Here is a 15,900-nt window from a genome sequence, read left to right on the forward strand (position 1 = left end):
TTTCTGATCTTAATATACTAAGTCCTCTGCTGTAAAAGGATAGCTAGGCTTTTGGGAAACTCACATCTCAATGGATACGCTGAAACATCAACTTAATCAACTCAGTGGCCATCAGAGAAGCACTTTCATTTGACCTGATGGCAGTTGCAACTTAAATAATGTTTTACTTGAAAAAAGAAGAGTTTTGGCTTTCAGATAAGACTCATCTAGTACAGCCAGGATGGAAAGCACAGTGACTGGCCGAGGCATGTGAACAATTTGTAAAATACTGTGAGAGCTACATGTTACAAAGGCGTAGGGCATGTGTCAGGTTCACTGTAGCACCTAGCACTACAGAGAATGCCCACGTCTGAGATGAAAGTCTCGGAAGGAGGGGTGGAGTTCACAGTGCCTAAAGCGCAAGACAGCACAGTGCCATCCTCTCTTTTCCCCCTTGCAATCATGGTGAGGATTCTTTCTCAAACTTTGTGCAGGTGGAGGGCCGAGTATAATATAGCCAAAGGCATTACAAATTCTTCCTTTGTTAAGGAAGGCAAGACCTCCCCCCACAGTTATGCAACATCAGCAAAAACAGGGTCTAAAACAACTGTGCGTCACCCTGGGAGCCAGTGAAGGAGAGAAGTGAGAGGATGCTTGGCTGCCTGCTGAATGGCCCGTTTAAAAATTCAACAATGGTCAGAGGGGAAGAGGGAGTACAGGGGCCACTGCCCGGTTTGATGAAACCAGTACTTCTCAGGTCAGTGTAAACTCAGGCCCTGTAAGAAGACATGCTATAAAGCAGATTTCCATCAACCTAGTGCATCATTTATCCTCTACAGAATTATTTAAAAAGCATTCTCTTCAGGAAAAATCATGGAAAGAACTGCTCATGCAACAAATTCCAGTGCTTCTTGGACTGCAAATGTCCCTATGAGATGTTAATTATTAGCTAGATAAAACAGGCAACGGCAGCTTTCTCACTGCAGAACCAATGAATTATCTTTCATAACTCCTCTGAAAAGCAACTGCAGATGTAAAAGCTCGAGTGAAAGCCATGTTAAGTGCATTGTGTCTAGACTTTGCCAAGAAAATAAGGGAGTTTAAGTGCACAAAACCAAAAGATATTACTGAACCAGAATCTCAAATCAATGTAAAAAAAATTCAGCCTCATATCTTAATGTATCTTGTCATTAGCATTTTATATTTATGCAATCAGCTTTCTGGTGAATATGGCTATATAATCAAGATGGGCATGTATCCTACATGATGAGTAGTACCAACATAGCAAAATTATAAAGATCAGAAAAGCTTTTCAGGCATTCCTTTCCTTAAAATGCTGCACATTCCTATAACTTTATCATAAACAGACTATTAGAAAGCAGATCAAACACACAAGGATATCTTCACCACACCAACAGAAAACCTTTAAAATGAGAGGGTGAAGGCAACAGAAAATGAAGTATAGGTGATTATTGGGCACCATGAGACTAGGGATGCAGCCAAACTTAGGGAACATATGAAGGAGAGAAATCCAGGACTGTCTGTACAATATATGCAGGTTTTCAAATGTAAATCTTAAATTGAATACTGCTTTTATGTTACTGCATAAAGGAAAGCATAACAAGGCAGCTCTACTTCCCTTTAAACACAAGCACATAAATAGAAGGGATATGAAAAGACAATTCTCTGTGCTGCTCCTCAATCAACTGCACTCAGTTCTACTCAATGACACAGCCACACTGCCAAGACCACTCAGCAGTTAATGGATATAATGTACAAGCACTCTGAGGTCTTCCAAAGAAAGGTAGGGTACAAACCCACACGAGCATGGTTTTACTATTTCTTCCCAATACTGAGCACCATCATATATGAAACTCCTACAGCCTGCAAAGAAATTAAGATGTTACTTTCTTTTGCTAATTCAGATTCTTCCATATGAAATCACCTCTTTCAAAAGCTAGAACTTGAAATTGTAGTAGAGTTATCCTATGCCCTAGTCAAGATAACCATGACACACTGCACTATAAGGAATAAATATGCTCTTCAAGTGTTAAAGCCTGAGTTACAATCTGTCAAAATGTAGAGCTGAGGAGGAGTTATGTGTTTTTAACTATATACATTCATCACTAGCTATCACTCTTCCTACAGACAGTCAAGAAGTCAACAATGAAACATAAAAGTTAAAAATAAGTGACTGAGCAATTAATTGCTCAGAAGAGCTGCACATTAGGCATAATGTTACATATACAAACAGTCCTTTACTTATTTCATTACTTCGAATTGAAAGTAACTGAAAATAAGGACTCAGATAAAAGCAAAAGAAAAATAAATGTGCACTGAAAAAGTATATAAAAGTCAGAAGTAAAATTTCATGCTCATAAATCATACAAGATCAGTGTTCTGAATGGCATGTGCCCAGAATGCATGGAGTGACTAATACACACTGCTGTGAATGCCATGAAAAATGACAATTATAGGCACTTCAAATGCTCAAATAAAAAGTTATTTCATACAAGCTGAAACCATTTCTTCATTCACAGGTGTTATAATATGTCCACTTCTAAGAGTCAATCAAGTCAGCACTTATTAGAGACTCACTGTATACAATTTACTATGCTCTAATGATAGAAAATACTCCATAAAAAAGAAAATGGTTTACATGTGGGTATACAATAAAAATATTATAAGATACAGATATATATGTATATATATCATTGAATATAGAAAAAGTACAATCTAAAAAGAGAACACGAGATTCAGAAAAATCAATAAATCCATCACTTAAATAGGTTTTTGTTTGTTTTCTTCCCATTCTGTAAGAATTTATTAGGTGAGAAAAACAGCATAAAAACCTTGAAAATTACAAGTTGAAAATCTTCACATTAAAAGGAGACAAGTTGTTCAACAAGAGTTTTTGAACACTTCTTCAGCTTCAAAATGAATCATCTAACCAATCTCATAAGAAACCACAATATATAAGTGAAATAAAGAGAGGTATTTAATGAATATAAATTTGCTTTATAAGTTCAAGTTTCTAATATTTATTTGTTAGGTAAATAAATGAGGGGCTTTTTGATATAAAGAAAAATGTGAAATAGGGGATTTTGGATGATAGTTACATTCTTTTATGAGCCTTGGCATCTGATTCATTTCTGTATTTTGGAGTTTTTTGCACCATATTAAGAAAATTCTGATTCATATACATAAGTGGTTATACATAGCAATATTTATCAGCTTCCTTTGCAATCTCAGGTTAGTCTTCAAGCAAACAAGGGGAGCAGGAGAAGCTTCATTCTATAGCCTGAACGTATTAACACAAATTAGCATCACTGGTCTCAAGTACAGAACATTTTCCATTAAGTACAACGTGACTGTTATGGTCTTTTAAAATTACAATATTTAAACACAGGTCAAACCTTCGAGAAACCCAAAGATCCTCCCCCACCCCCAGAATGTCCTAGGGTGGTATGCTTCAATCCCTATCAGAAAGCCTACCTTTAAAAAGCCTCCCGCCATTCACTGAGTTGGTGTCAGCAGTCACCAGGGTCGCCAGGGTGGATATACAGCCCACAGATGCCTGTTGGGAACCTAGGATTCGAGCAACGTGTGCCATCTGCAGGTCTGCTGGCCTTTGGTCTCCTTCATTTCCTCCCAGCGGTCTCGCTCCTCCTCCCGCTACTGGTTTGGCCCAGAGCAATCCAACCAATCATGTCTTTACGCTTCATAGTACGCCTGTTATAGATAGAAATCATCAACACGACATCAGAGAGCTGAAAGAGGGCCACCTGGAACACAAAGGTCTCTTTATAGACAGGATTGGGCTGCCTACGAATGGACATCTTGCCACGGGACATTTCTTGACCCACAGAATTGAGGAGAAAGAGCTTTCCATATGCATCTAAGAAAAAACAGTGGAAATGAGGAAACATCAGTGTTTTCTGTTTTGCTTAATTTAGTTGGAGTATTTACATGGGCTGCAAATTTTTCCTTTTCAACATGCTGGCCAGCATCCTGAGGCCTGGTACATGCTGTAGGACTAACACTACTTACATGAATTGTTAAGGAAGGGGGGTTATTACCTTCCAGGCTTAAAGTTTCATGCAGCCCACTGTCAGGCACCTTGCTCATGTTCATTAGAAGCTCTCGGTGTGCAGGGTTGTTTGTGTGCCTAGGCATTTACACAGTGGACACATAGGTCTTCATCCACATTTTATTTATGTAACAAGATATATATATATCTTTTATTCTATATGTGTTTTTCTTTCCAGTCAAAATACTGTTTGATGCTACATTAAAGAGTCCCTTCTCACTCTCTGCATATTCTTTGGACCATCTCACCCACCCAGTGGCAACTAGCAAACCTGTGTCTCAGGCCTGGACTACTCTCCCAAGTGCAAGATGCAGGCGAGTACCCCATTTCTCCTCATGGACATCCCACCCTCATCTCACACCCATCATGTCCCCAACTCTTGCTGCTCCAGCTGCCCTCCTCTCTATAAATGGGATCATCATGCACTAAATTATCCAAATTGGAAATCAGGAATATATTTTTGACAAGACTGGCTTCCTCACCCCTTGTCCAGCCAATCAGTCACCAAATTCTGTTGATCCTATTTCCTAAGTAGCTCCTAAATCCACCCATTTCTTTCCATCCCCAATGCCACTGATTTATCAGTGTGACTGATCACCAACACCTCTCACCTGCTCTACTGCAGGTACCCTCCCTGATCTCCAGCCACTGACTGCCCAGTCCCACAGCCACAGGATCTTTGTGATGTGCAGGTATGGCTGTGTTGCTATTGCCAGTAAACAAAGACTAAAACTTCAATACTTCCTACTAGTCTCAGGATAATAATTAAATGTCTTGGTCTAGAATACATACACTGACCCTTTTAACCTCCAGTTTCATTGTGCACCAGTTGCCTCTATACCCTGCATTCCCACCACGGTGAACTTCCTTCACCCCTCCAACCCACCTCGCTCTCTTTCTCATTCACAAGTTGTATGAGCTGATATCCCAAAGGATACTAACATTCCCATGACTTGTATTCATTAGTTCAGTGTGGACACTTTTTTCAGGAATCTTTGCTGACCATCTTTCCCTACCCTGACCAGCCCTGGTTCTGATAGCCCTTCTGTGGGCTCCATCAAAATAGAGTTTTAGTCTCTCTCAGCACTTATCACCCAGTATTATCATTGCCTGTTTACTCGTCTGCAAGACTGTCAGCTCCCCAGTAGCAGAAAGAGGACCTGCCTTGCTTACCACTGTGCCTCTGATGCCTGGCCTAGTATTGAACATGTGGTAGACATTCAATAAATATTAAATATGTTGTCATGAATGGTCAAGACTATCCAGAGGTTCAACTCTTTTTCTTTCGGTTGCAAGTTTTCAAACTTGCAAAATGAAGCTAAACTCCTTGTTTTAAAATCCCTGCACTAGATGGTGACCAACATATGTTACATCATTTATAAGAAGGAAAGAAATTATACAAATTTTGCTAATGTAGTCTACTACTTTTGCTAAAATTCCTGAATGGGTAATTACAAATCAATTATCTCCTAAGAAAATTATACTTTTATTAAAATCATTTAATTATCAATTTCTTGACTCTCTCCTAACTACAGTTTCTGCCACTTATACGTGTCCCACTCTTTAAAAGAATCAAAATGTTAGGTTGTTTCCAGATTTTTATCACTCTGTACATTCTGTTCAAAGCAGCTGAAAGCTGATTAGTGTTTACTGCTCACTTCTCTACCTAACAACCAGTCAAACTTTTAAAACTGTAAACCCAGATCTCTGTAATTTACTGTTCCCTGCAAGAGCTTTGTAAGATAGGAAACAAATTACAACCTGCAGTTTTCTTTCTATGTTGATCTTTTTCTATTCCGGTTTGATGTGTTATTTTATGCACTTATCTGCTGAGAAACACAAGGTGTGAAATTACACTTCAGGTGTGAAAACACTTCTCTGTCTCAGAAACAGGGCTCTCCACTCTTCAAACTGCTCTACAGAAAAAGCTGTCAGGAAACCGACAATGGGGGAGTGAATTTGCGTTTCCACAGCTGTACAGCTCCATGATTCTTGTAGGAAAAGTTCAGTTCAGTCACCAAACGACTTTGGCAATTCTGCCGCCAGTTATGGCTGTGGGAATTGAGTTAATTTTGCAAACAAAGACCAGCTTCTCTCACAAAGAGAGCAATTTCAAGCTTTGTCCTGTTCCAAGATCATTTGCTAATTACCAGAAAGGCCATTTACTACCAAACCATCATCTCTGAAGCTGAAGTGTGTGTGAAAAAAAAAAGGGAAAGTAATCATTTTATAAACAGTCCAGTCTGAGGACAGGTGGCAAAAAGAAGGGAGATGTTACAATTGTTCCAGCTCAAAAGGGAACCTTCTATCAGCAGTAATAATGTGCTTACTTTTTAGCATGCAGAGCAAAGGCTGTGTCCAGGAAATCCTACTTGTAAGAAATAGGGGTAAGTATGACTCAGGTGTTTTGGGGTTCATTGACTTATTCTGATGAGCACCAGTCAAAATGGAAAGAGGAAGGGTCAATAAATATATAACTTAACTGAGCTCTTTTAATTCTTTGGCCTTGATAATACTTGCTACAAAACAACACTGAGCAATATTTGATCTTCTGGAGATGATCTGGAATGCCACCCAGTGTCCCTTGTAACTCACAAATACCATCTGAAGGCTGAATGGGTCATAATCCCTTCATCGTCCCGGATGCTACTCCTCCGACTCAGCCCTTTTAATGGCTTTACCAGTCACTTGTCTCTTTTTCCATAAAGGAAGGTACGACATGCACCAAGAACGGTAACATTTAACCAGCACACAATCCCCAATTTATAATAGCACAAAAGTATGTCATTCAGAACTCAGAAGTCAATTTTCCAAAGAAACAGCATGATACCACAGCAGTTATTTATATAGCTCAAACAATCACCTGCCCATCTGCAGCAGGATGTTGTACCAACCAGACTACTCAGCCTCAGGTGGGGTGGGGCCACCATGATTCTCTGGGCAAGGGAAAGGAACTTGGTCATTGTCTTGCCAACGGGTTTCAGCTCCGGGCAAGTTCACTATGGATTCAATGTGACCAAAGAAATGACAGTAGAAAGTTCTTGGGGTGAAAGGGTTATACCCAACTTTATTTCCACCATGGCAGGTCAGTCACTAGAATCCTGTCCACTCAGAGCAAGTCTGCATGCAGCAAGCCGGTCTCTGCCTCTGGGCTTCTTTGCCTGCACAGACATCTCAGTCTCTGACCTTGGAGCTGCCACCATCCCAGCCTCTGCTCTCCTGCAGCCTTGCAGCCATGCCACCGTGTCACTCAGAGCACTGGGCAGAGCTCTTTATATAGAGTTAATAATGACGTATTGCCCACACCTGTGTAGTGAGCTAGCCAACCAGGGCCAGGTGAGAATACTGGCCACAGGAACTTTCATTTTATCCACAGTCATTTAACCTCCCTTCCCTTTAAATTAGTAATTAATTATAAAACACTTTGAACATACAAAACATACATATGAGAACAGAGAATAATACTATAATAACCAAATAAATACCACAGAGACTTGTGATATTTAGCATTTGTCAAGATTACTATTGATCTTTTCACTTTTTTTTATTTTTTAGGAAATAAAATACTAAAATGGAAGACCCTTAAGTATCCTTCCTTGATCCTTTTGGGTTTCTTCTCTCACTAAAGGTAATTACTCTCCTAGATTTGGAGTTCATCATTTTCATGTATGTTTTTAGATTTCCATTACATAAGTAGATTTAACAAAGATATCCAAAAAATATATTTGATAAAGATATCCAAACAGTAGTTTGCACATTAAAAAAAGTATTTAACATTTTACTGTATGTCTTCCAGAAACTTACCTTTTTTCATCCAACATTGCTTTTATATTATCTATATTGATACATATTGATATATACTTGTGACTCATTTATTTTAACTGCAGTATAGTGTTCCAGTGTATTTCTAAACCAAACTCACTTATTCATTCTCTTAATGGGCATTTAATTGTTTATAATAACCAAGAACTGAAAAAAAATTCAGTAAACATTTTTCTATATTTTACATTGTACCAATATTTGAGAAACTCTTTAGTATGTACCTAGGAGTGGATTCTGGTTCTTTAAAAATTCTAGATACAAAATGATTTTGTATTCATATCTCCTCCTTGTCTGTGATTTATCCCTTTGCCTTGTTTACAGATGCTATAAATTTTTGTAGAATCAGATTTATCAGTGTTTTCCTTTGCAGTTGATGTATTTGAAAAGTTATTTAAGAAATCCTACCCAAACACACTAAGCTCCTATATTTTCTTCTATGAGTCTTAAGAATTTCTTTTTCATGTTTGATCTTTAATCCACCTGAAACTGATCTTTGCATGTGGTGCGAGGTAGGGACCTAATTACTTTTTACATATGGGAAGCATTATTCATCAAGTAGCCTATTATCTACCCACTGATTTGTAATACAAAGTCTGTCAGATTTGTAATACAGGCTTGAATCTCTTTCCCTAACCTGATAATGTTTATTAACCTCATTTTATAATATGTCTTGATATCTGCTAGGGAGAATCCATCTATCATTTTTTTTTAAAAAACTACTTTAGTTATTAAGCTCTTGATTGGTTTAACTGGCTCTTGCATATGAATTTTAGAATCAGCTTATCAAGTTCTGTTTTTTTTTAAAAGCAAAATAAACCAAAATTAAAAAAACTATGGGGGATTTTGGTTGGGATTGTACTTGATATATAGGTTAATTTGGGAAAAGTTGTTGCTTTCACAGTATAGAATATTCTCACCAATGAAAATGGTTTATTTATTTTGTTTTCTTTGGTGTCTTTCAAGAAGTTTTGTAATTTTTTTCCATAGTTTTCTTACTCATCTTTCATTAATGGTATCCTTTGGTACTTGAGGTATTTTGTTATTGTTGTAAATAGTGGTATTTTAAAACTCTAACTGTTCCTGATATATTAGAAAACAACTGACTTTGTATAAGAAATATCTTAGTAGTTAAAATTTATAGATTTCTTAATGAAGACAATCAGGTTTTCTATAAATAATGGCAGTTTTGTTTTTTCCTTTCAAGCTTTAAATGTTTTCTTTTTCTTATTATGCTGAATTGTCTTGAGCTTCCAGTCTAATGTTGAATAAGAGTGATGCTAGTGGGAATCCTTATTTTCTTCCTGACTTTAAAGGGATTTCAAGATTATGATGGTTAGTGTAAATTTTCTTAGAATGCCCATTATCAAGGTTAAGCAAGTTCCCTTCTGTACCACATATTAGTTGTTAGTCAACACCATTTTCCACCTTTCTAGGCTCTTTCCTCTCAATCTCTTGCCAGTAAGATCCCACTTGGATCCACTAATGGAAACTATTTGTCTGAGACACAGAAGTAGAAAAAAAGGGGAGTCACAACTCTAGGCCCAGTTGCAGGCATATGTATGGGCATCTGCAGAGGCACACTAAGGGTTTTGCCCATCATGTCCAAACCCCCTTATGACAATCACCCTTTTTGTGTACACACAAAAACTCATACCACATTGGCATCTTTCCTGTGATATCTATACTTCCAGATTTTCAGAAAAGCACCCTCCTGACTTTTACTCCCCAGGCTTCCCAGGCTTAAATCCTATAATAACTTCTGCCTCAAAATATCTACAGTATTTTCTAACTTTCTGACAAAATCTGACTGATAAGAGTAATTGGTAATCCAAACTGGGATGTTCCCATAATAAAAACATTCAGTGGGCACTGCCCTAGAAGCTGGGTGCCAGGTGATGAAGAAACTAATATCAGAGGCTTGACAGTGCAGAGGCACAGTCCATATTCTGTGATGGTAAAATTGCCATCTGCTAGACTTGGAAGGAAGAGCATATGCCTAATGAGTCTGTTGCTCTAGGGAAACAGATTGAAAAACATCATCTTAGACGTGTGTATTCAGCACTACTGGCTTCATTTTGGGGGTGGGGAGAAACAAAAGCTAAGCTTGGGAAAGAAGTGACCAGTGTAAAAGAAAAAAGGAAAGGAAAAAGTGAGAATACTGCAATTCTGATCTTTTGTGGTTGGAAAAGCTGATTGCTTCCAGACCTCTATATAGTAAGAGATGGATTTTAAAAGCATTTGAACGACAAATGCCCAGTACACTTTCTCGGGTGAAATATCAAATTAAGGACATAGGCTTCACACCGTATTTGAGTGGCCTGGGCCATGTGACTGAATTCTGAATAATTGAATATGAGAAGTGAGATATACTACTTTCAGTCATGGTCATATTCAACCACTCCCATCCAAGCAAGAAACATCCGGTGCTGTGCCTTCCCCTTCCATGATAACAATGCAGGTCATGTTATTGCCTCATTGAATGGAGAGAGCCTGCATGCTTTAGTCACGGCTTAGTGGAGAGTCACCTGACTCACTTCAGACTGTAATGCAAGGGAAAAACAAACCTTTGCTGTGTTAAACCACCAAGACTGCAGTTTATTTCTTATTGCATCACTGCCTAGCCTACACTAATACACCTTTTATTATTCATCTGCTAAGAGCTATTTTTATCAATAATGGACAGTGCATTTTATCAACAGCTTCTTTTGTACTTACAGAAACATGCATAATGTTTTCTTATAAATCAGTGAATATGGTGAACTATACTAGCAGATTTGTCTGTTAAATCATTCTTTCATTCCTGAGCTAAGTCCAATTTTTTGCCAATTAGTATTTTTTTTCTTACACATTAGGAGGCTAGGTGGGCCCAATATAAAGCGGGGCATATGTGAAAAGACATGGGGAGAGGGGGCAGGGAGAGACTAGAAAGAAAAGAGATATTAATCACATCTTTTACATAGAAGTTTTAGTCCCTTTACGTTTATTATGATCACTGATATATCTTGGCTTATTTTTATTGTTTTGGCTTGTGCTTTCTATCAATTCTGCATTTTCTAAACTTTTAAATATCTTTTCTTTCTGCTTTCTATTGGATTAATTGACTTTGGTTTATCCTAATTTATTCCTTCTATTGGCCTGAAAGTTGAATTAAAATTTTAACACAAACACTAGATTTTATGTCTAAGATTAACCAACATCACTACTTTCCTCTTAAGCAACTGAAGGACCTGATGAGAATTGATTTTCCTCTCCCCTTCCCATCCTTCATATTATTTCTGCCTATAATTTTATTTCCCCCCTTGTTATTGTACTCCCAATATTAGTCATTTTTCCTGTGGTGTCTGTGTTTGCCTTATGTAGTCTATGCATGCTTATATTTATCTACGTGTTTATCAGCTTTTTGTTCATTAGCATCGTTGCACTTTGATATTTCTTTCTGAGTTCAGTTTCTTTCTTCCTGAAATACATCAGTTAGTAGCTCTTTCAGCAATAAACCCTTTCAACCTTAGTGGCTAATATCTTTATTTTCCCTTCACTCAAAAAGAATACTAAGTTGAGAGTGTTTTTCTCTCAGGACTGTGATGATATTCCCCCCTTGTTCTCTGGCTTCTGTCATTGCTGTTGGAAATCTGTCTTCAGCCTTACTGTCATTCTCCTGCAGTTAACTGTGTTTGTTTAAACAGCTTTATTGAGATAAAATTCATATATCATGGTAACTATATTTTCTCTCTTTGATACTGTTGTGAGGACTAAACATGATGGGGGAAGTTAATATCACATATGCATATTAAGTGCATATCACATATGCACTCAGTAAGTTAGTGCTGCATATAATAAATCTTCATAATAACTGACCATAATTCTGAATACACAGTGGCTAATAAATAATTGCTATGTTGAACTGAAAACTGGAACAAAATTTTAAAGGAGGTGGTATGCCCTTTTCCTGTTCATTTCCCTTTAGTCCTTTTGTTCCGGCACCCCATTTGTAGAGCATATCCCCTGCATCCCACGCGTTCTTCACACTAAGCACGAGGCAGCCTGACTGGCTTTGTTTTCCTTTCCTTTTGTCTCTGCTATTGTGAGTGCCTAACAAGGTTAATAGGCTGCTGCTGTAAGTATTACCATTTGGGATGTAATTATCACATGTGGCTAATCATGCACATGCTGAGAGGCTGGGGAACATGTTTCTAACTGGAGGGAACATCTCAATGGTAGTTTTTGACGAGAGCTGTTATATGTGTGTACATACACCCATATATACACAGTGCAGTAGCCCAGTGCAGAGGAAGACATAGTGGAGATGGAGATGGAGATGGAGAAAGGGAACGTGCCAACAGAATAGCTAATTTTTTTTTAACATAGCACTTGTATGGGTAACATTGCTTGTTAACCTCATTTAATAGGGAGGGAAATGAGATTCGAGTGGTTAAATCAAATGTGGAGGCCATGCAGTAATCGGGAGACAGGCCCAGGAAAACAACAGAACAGAGCTGCTAAATTGTTTGTGAAGTGCTTTCTCATGAAACCAAATTTGAAAAATAATCAAATGTTTCTAATTCCCAATGGTAACTTTTTCAAAAGCATTTTTAAATGTTTATCAGGATTTCAGATGTCCACACACAGTATAAGCTGCTTTTTCCCCTGGACCATCCGCCATGTACAGATGTGGAGACTCTCCCTTACCAGCAGATTTGTAAACCAGTTTGTACCATCTTAACAGTAATAATGACAACAATATTTTTGAACACTGACCACGTGTACTAAATGAGCTATTTCCTTGAAAGGGCCTGAAATGATGCTTGGCACATTGTTACTGACTTGGGCTAAAATCAGTTCATGCTGTTACCTCATTGATGTGTTGTTTTTGAATAGGTTATTTGGGCTAGTTTCAGTAATTTTCAAGTAGCCTATTTTATCTTTCCTATCCCACTTACGATTGGAAAAGACACAGCGATTTTTTACCATGGGCATTTTCACCATAAAGCTGAAAGAAAGAAAAAGAGGGGTGAGGAAAGAATTTCTTGAAATAAAATTATACAGCAGAAACCCATATACCCATTACCTAGATTCTTCAGTTGTTATATTTTGCTCCATTCATGTCATGGACTGAATGTATGTATGCTACCCAAATTCATATATTAAATCCCTGATCCCCAATGTGATGGTATTTGGATGAGAGACCTTTGGGAGGTAACTGGGTCATGAGGACGGTGCCCTCATGAATGGGATTAGTGTGCTTACAAGAAGAAACATGAGAGAGATGATTTCTCTTCCACATGTGAGGACACAGCAAGAAGGTGTCTGTCTGCAAACCAGAGGGTTCTCACCCAGAATCCAATCAACTGCCACCTTGATCTTGGACCTCCCAGCCTCCAGAACTGTGAGAAATGAATTTCTGTGGTTTAAGCCACCCAGTCTATGGTATTTTTGTTGTAGCCTGAGCAGAGTTTGCTTTCTCACATATCTATGCATCTATCCATCCATCAATCCATCTTAACTGTAGCCATCATTGGTCTTCATGCCTAAGCATTTCAGCATGCATTTCATTAACTAGATTTCAATTTTTTATGATTCTTGTCCATTTTAAGGTAAAGTTCACATAAGGTGAAATGCATGAAACCTAGTACCATTTGTAACTTACATTTGTAAATTTTGACAAAGGCAAACATCCATTTAATTCATACTCTTATCAAAATATAGAACATGTCCCCAGAATACTCATGTCCCTGCTCAGTCCATCCTAACATCAATACCAAACCTGAGGCAACCTCTTCTGCCTTTTTTTTTTTTTCCAGTATAGATGAGTTTTACCTATTTTAGAACTTCATACAAATGGAATCATGGAGTAGGTACATCAGTATGTTTTGGAGGTTCCTTCATGTTGTTGAATGCCTCAGTTAATTCCATTCCTTTTTTTTTGCTGAATAGTATTCCACTATGGAAAAATATCTTAATTAGTTTTTTAATTCAGGAGAACATAAGGGCTCTTGGTAGTTTTTGCCATTATGAATAAAGCTGCTCTGAATGTTCTTGTGCAAGTCTTTTTTTTTGGACTTACGGGTACATGTTAAAGAATAAACTGCCGTATTTAAGTGCATGTTCTTTTTTTGTTGTATAAGAGATTGCCAGGCTTTTCTCCAAAGTGGGTGTTCCATTTTACACTTCTCCCACGTACTGTTCACATCCTCACCAACATTTGGTGGGATCAGCCTTTTTAGTTTTAGCCATTCTGTGGCATGTCATGGAGACTCATATTCCTAAGAAGGCTTCCACCAGTTCCTGCCCATCAGAGCAAAACTGCCTCTCACAGAACCCTCTCTCTCCCAAGGATTTACCTCAGAAGTTTGGGGAGAGAAGCTTACGTTTCGGCGGCTTTTTTCTTCTAAGACTCCAACTGAGGATAGGAACTTCATCTACTATTTGTCTAGCTCCCCTCTATCTTGCTTGGGAAGAAAAGTTTAAAGCTTCAGAATAGTCATCTGACTGGGCCAATTGACAAGTTCAAAGTTATCTTTTGTCTCATGATATCTTTTGAAGCAAAAGAGTCTCACTTCTAATCTGCAGCCTCTCTCTCTGTTTCCAGCAATATTTAGAACCTTCAATATTTTCGAGAAGATAAATTCCCAGTATTCAAGTTCAACCTATTTTCCTTTGGGCTTCCCTAAGGACCATTCTTCACATGACCCTGTGAAGGCGGGACTGATGGCCCCTCTTTACAGAGGTGGGAACTACACCTGAGCCAAGAGTCTCAAGCCCAGGCTCTCTGACCCTCGCACACACAGGTTCCTGCAGGAGCCTCTCCCCGGTGGGCGGCTCCCTCCTGGCCGACTCTGAAGCAGGGCTCTGGCCACACTGCCTGTCCTTCACCTCCACCACGGAGATGAGAGCGCTTGGCAGCCTCCGTTCCTCCCTCAGCCACTCCCTCCCAGGCCCTGGCTGCTCCCAGCTTGCATCCTCTACTTTTCTCCCTCTTTCTTCCAACTCTGCTGAGTTATCTCATAAAACTCTCAACCCCTCATCCTTTCTCTCTCATTCTCTTCCGTGTAGAAACTAAAAGTGTACCTCCGCTTGCCTGCTAACTGTCAAAGCCGGGCTCATGGCATCACGAAGTGAGACAACGAAGAACTCCTGCTGTCAACATCTAAAGCCCTTCAAAGTACCTCAAGGTCCCTTTCAGAATCTCCACAAAGGAACCTTCTATTTTCTCAAGCCCTCCTAATTCAACTGGCTGTTCCTAAAGGACCAGCCTTCTACATAAACAAAAAACTTTTGTCTTCACTGCTGGGCTTCTGGTTTAATGAAGAGCAGCCTATCAACATTGTCTTCTATTACCTTGGTTGCAAAGATACGGCCTGTCAGTTACATTTAAATTAAATCGCAACACTTATGTCTATGAAAAATCATGTAGTAAATGCCAAATTGATTTAAACTTCTGGAATAAAATCAATTTCTTAAGTAGGACTTTTTTCTATTCAATATTAGTTTTATTCAATCCTAGGTTTGCATATTTGTTCCAAGAATTTCCTCTTTGGTATATTTTCTTTTATACAGAAATGTGTGAAGATACATTAGTACCATCCTCAGCTTTATATATGGTATCCCAACCTGAACATAGGCATTATTATGACTCCATTTTATAGATGAGGAAACTGAGATCCAGAAAAGATGAGTAACTCATAGCTAGTATGTGGCAGAGCTTGAATTCACACTTCAGTTGGTCAGCCTCCAGCTGATGCTTTCTTAGCCACTACAACATCCTTCTCTCCTGCATTGCCTGCTACCACCCAGCACACAGATTAAATCTTCCCAGCTTGGACTGGAATAGGTCAGGACTGTGTGGTCCACTTCCCCATCATTCTCTGCAGCTCCACCATGTTCTTCCCAGAAAACTGGTCAGATCTCACTGCATCTCAGGAGGACAGAGCAAAGGGACTGGCAAAAGCTCTGAAGGGAAAACAGTAAATCCAGATCTTTAGTAAATGCAGGGCTAGCTTATAAGACAAAGC

The 15,900-nt window shown here is 38.6% G+C and overlaps 1 protein-coding gene across 1 annotated transcript in view; it reads right to left on the minus strand.

Moving 5' to 3' along the window:
* The window catches only part of SYT16 (synaptotagmin 16), a 154,362-nt gene that overhangs the window by 11,971 nt on the left and 126,491 nt on the right, over positions 1–15,900 (minus strand). Inside the window, 2 exon segments of the mRNA XM_057488395.1 lie at positions 3,475–3,650; positions 3,653–3,877. Coding sequence (XP_057344378.1) covers positions 3,568–3,650; positions 3,653–3,877 — 308 coding nt within the window. The 3' untranslated portion in view covers positions 3,475–3,567.

This window comes from Manis pentadactyla, chromosome 11, assembly GCF_030020395.1.
Source record: "Manis pentadactyla isolate mManPen7 chromosome 11, mManPen7.hap1, whole genome shotgun sequence".
NCBI classification, from domain to species: Eukaryota; Metazoa; Chordata; class Mammalia; order Pholidota; family Manidae; genus Manis; species Manis pentadactyla.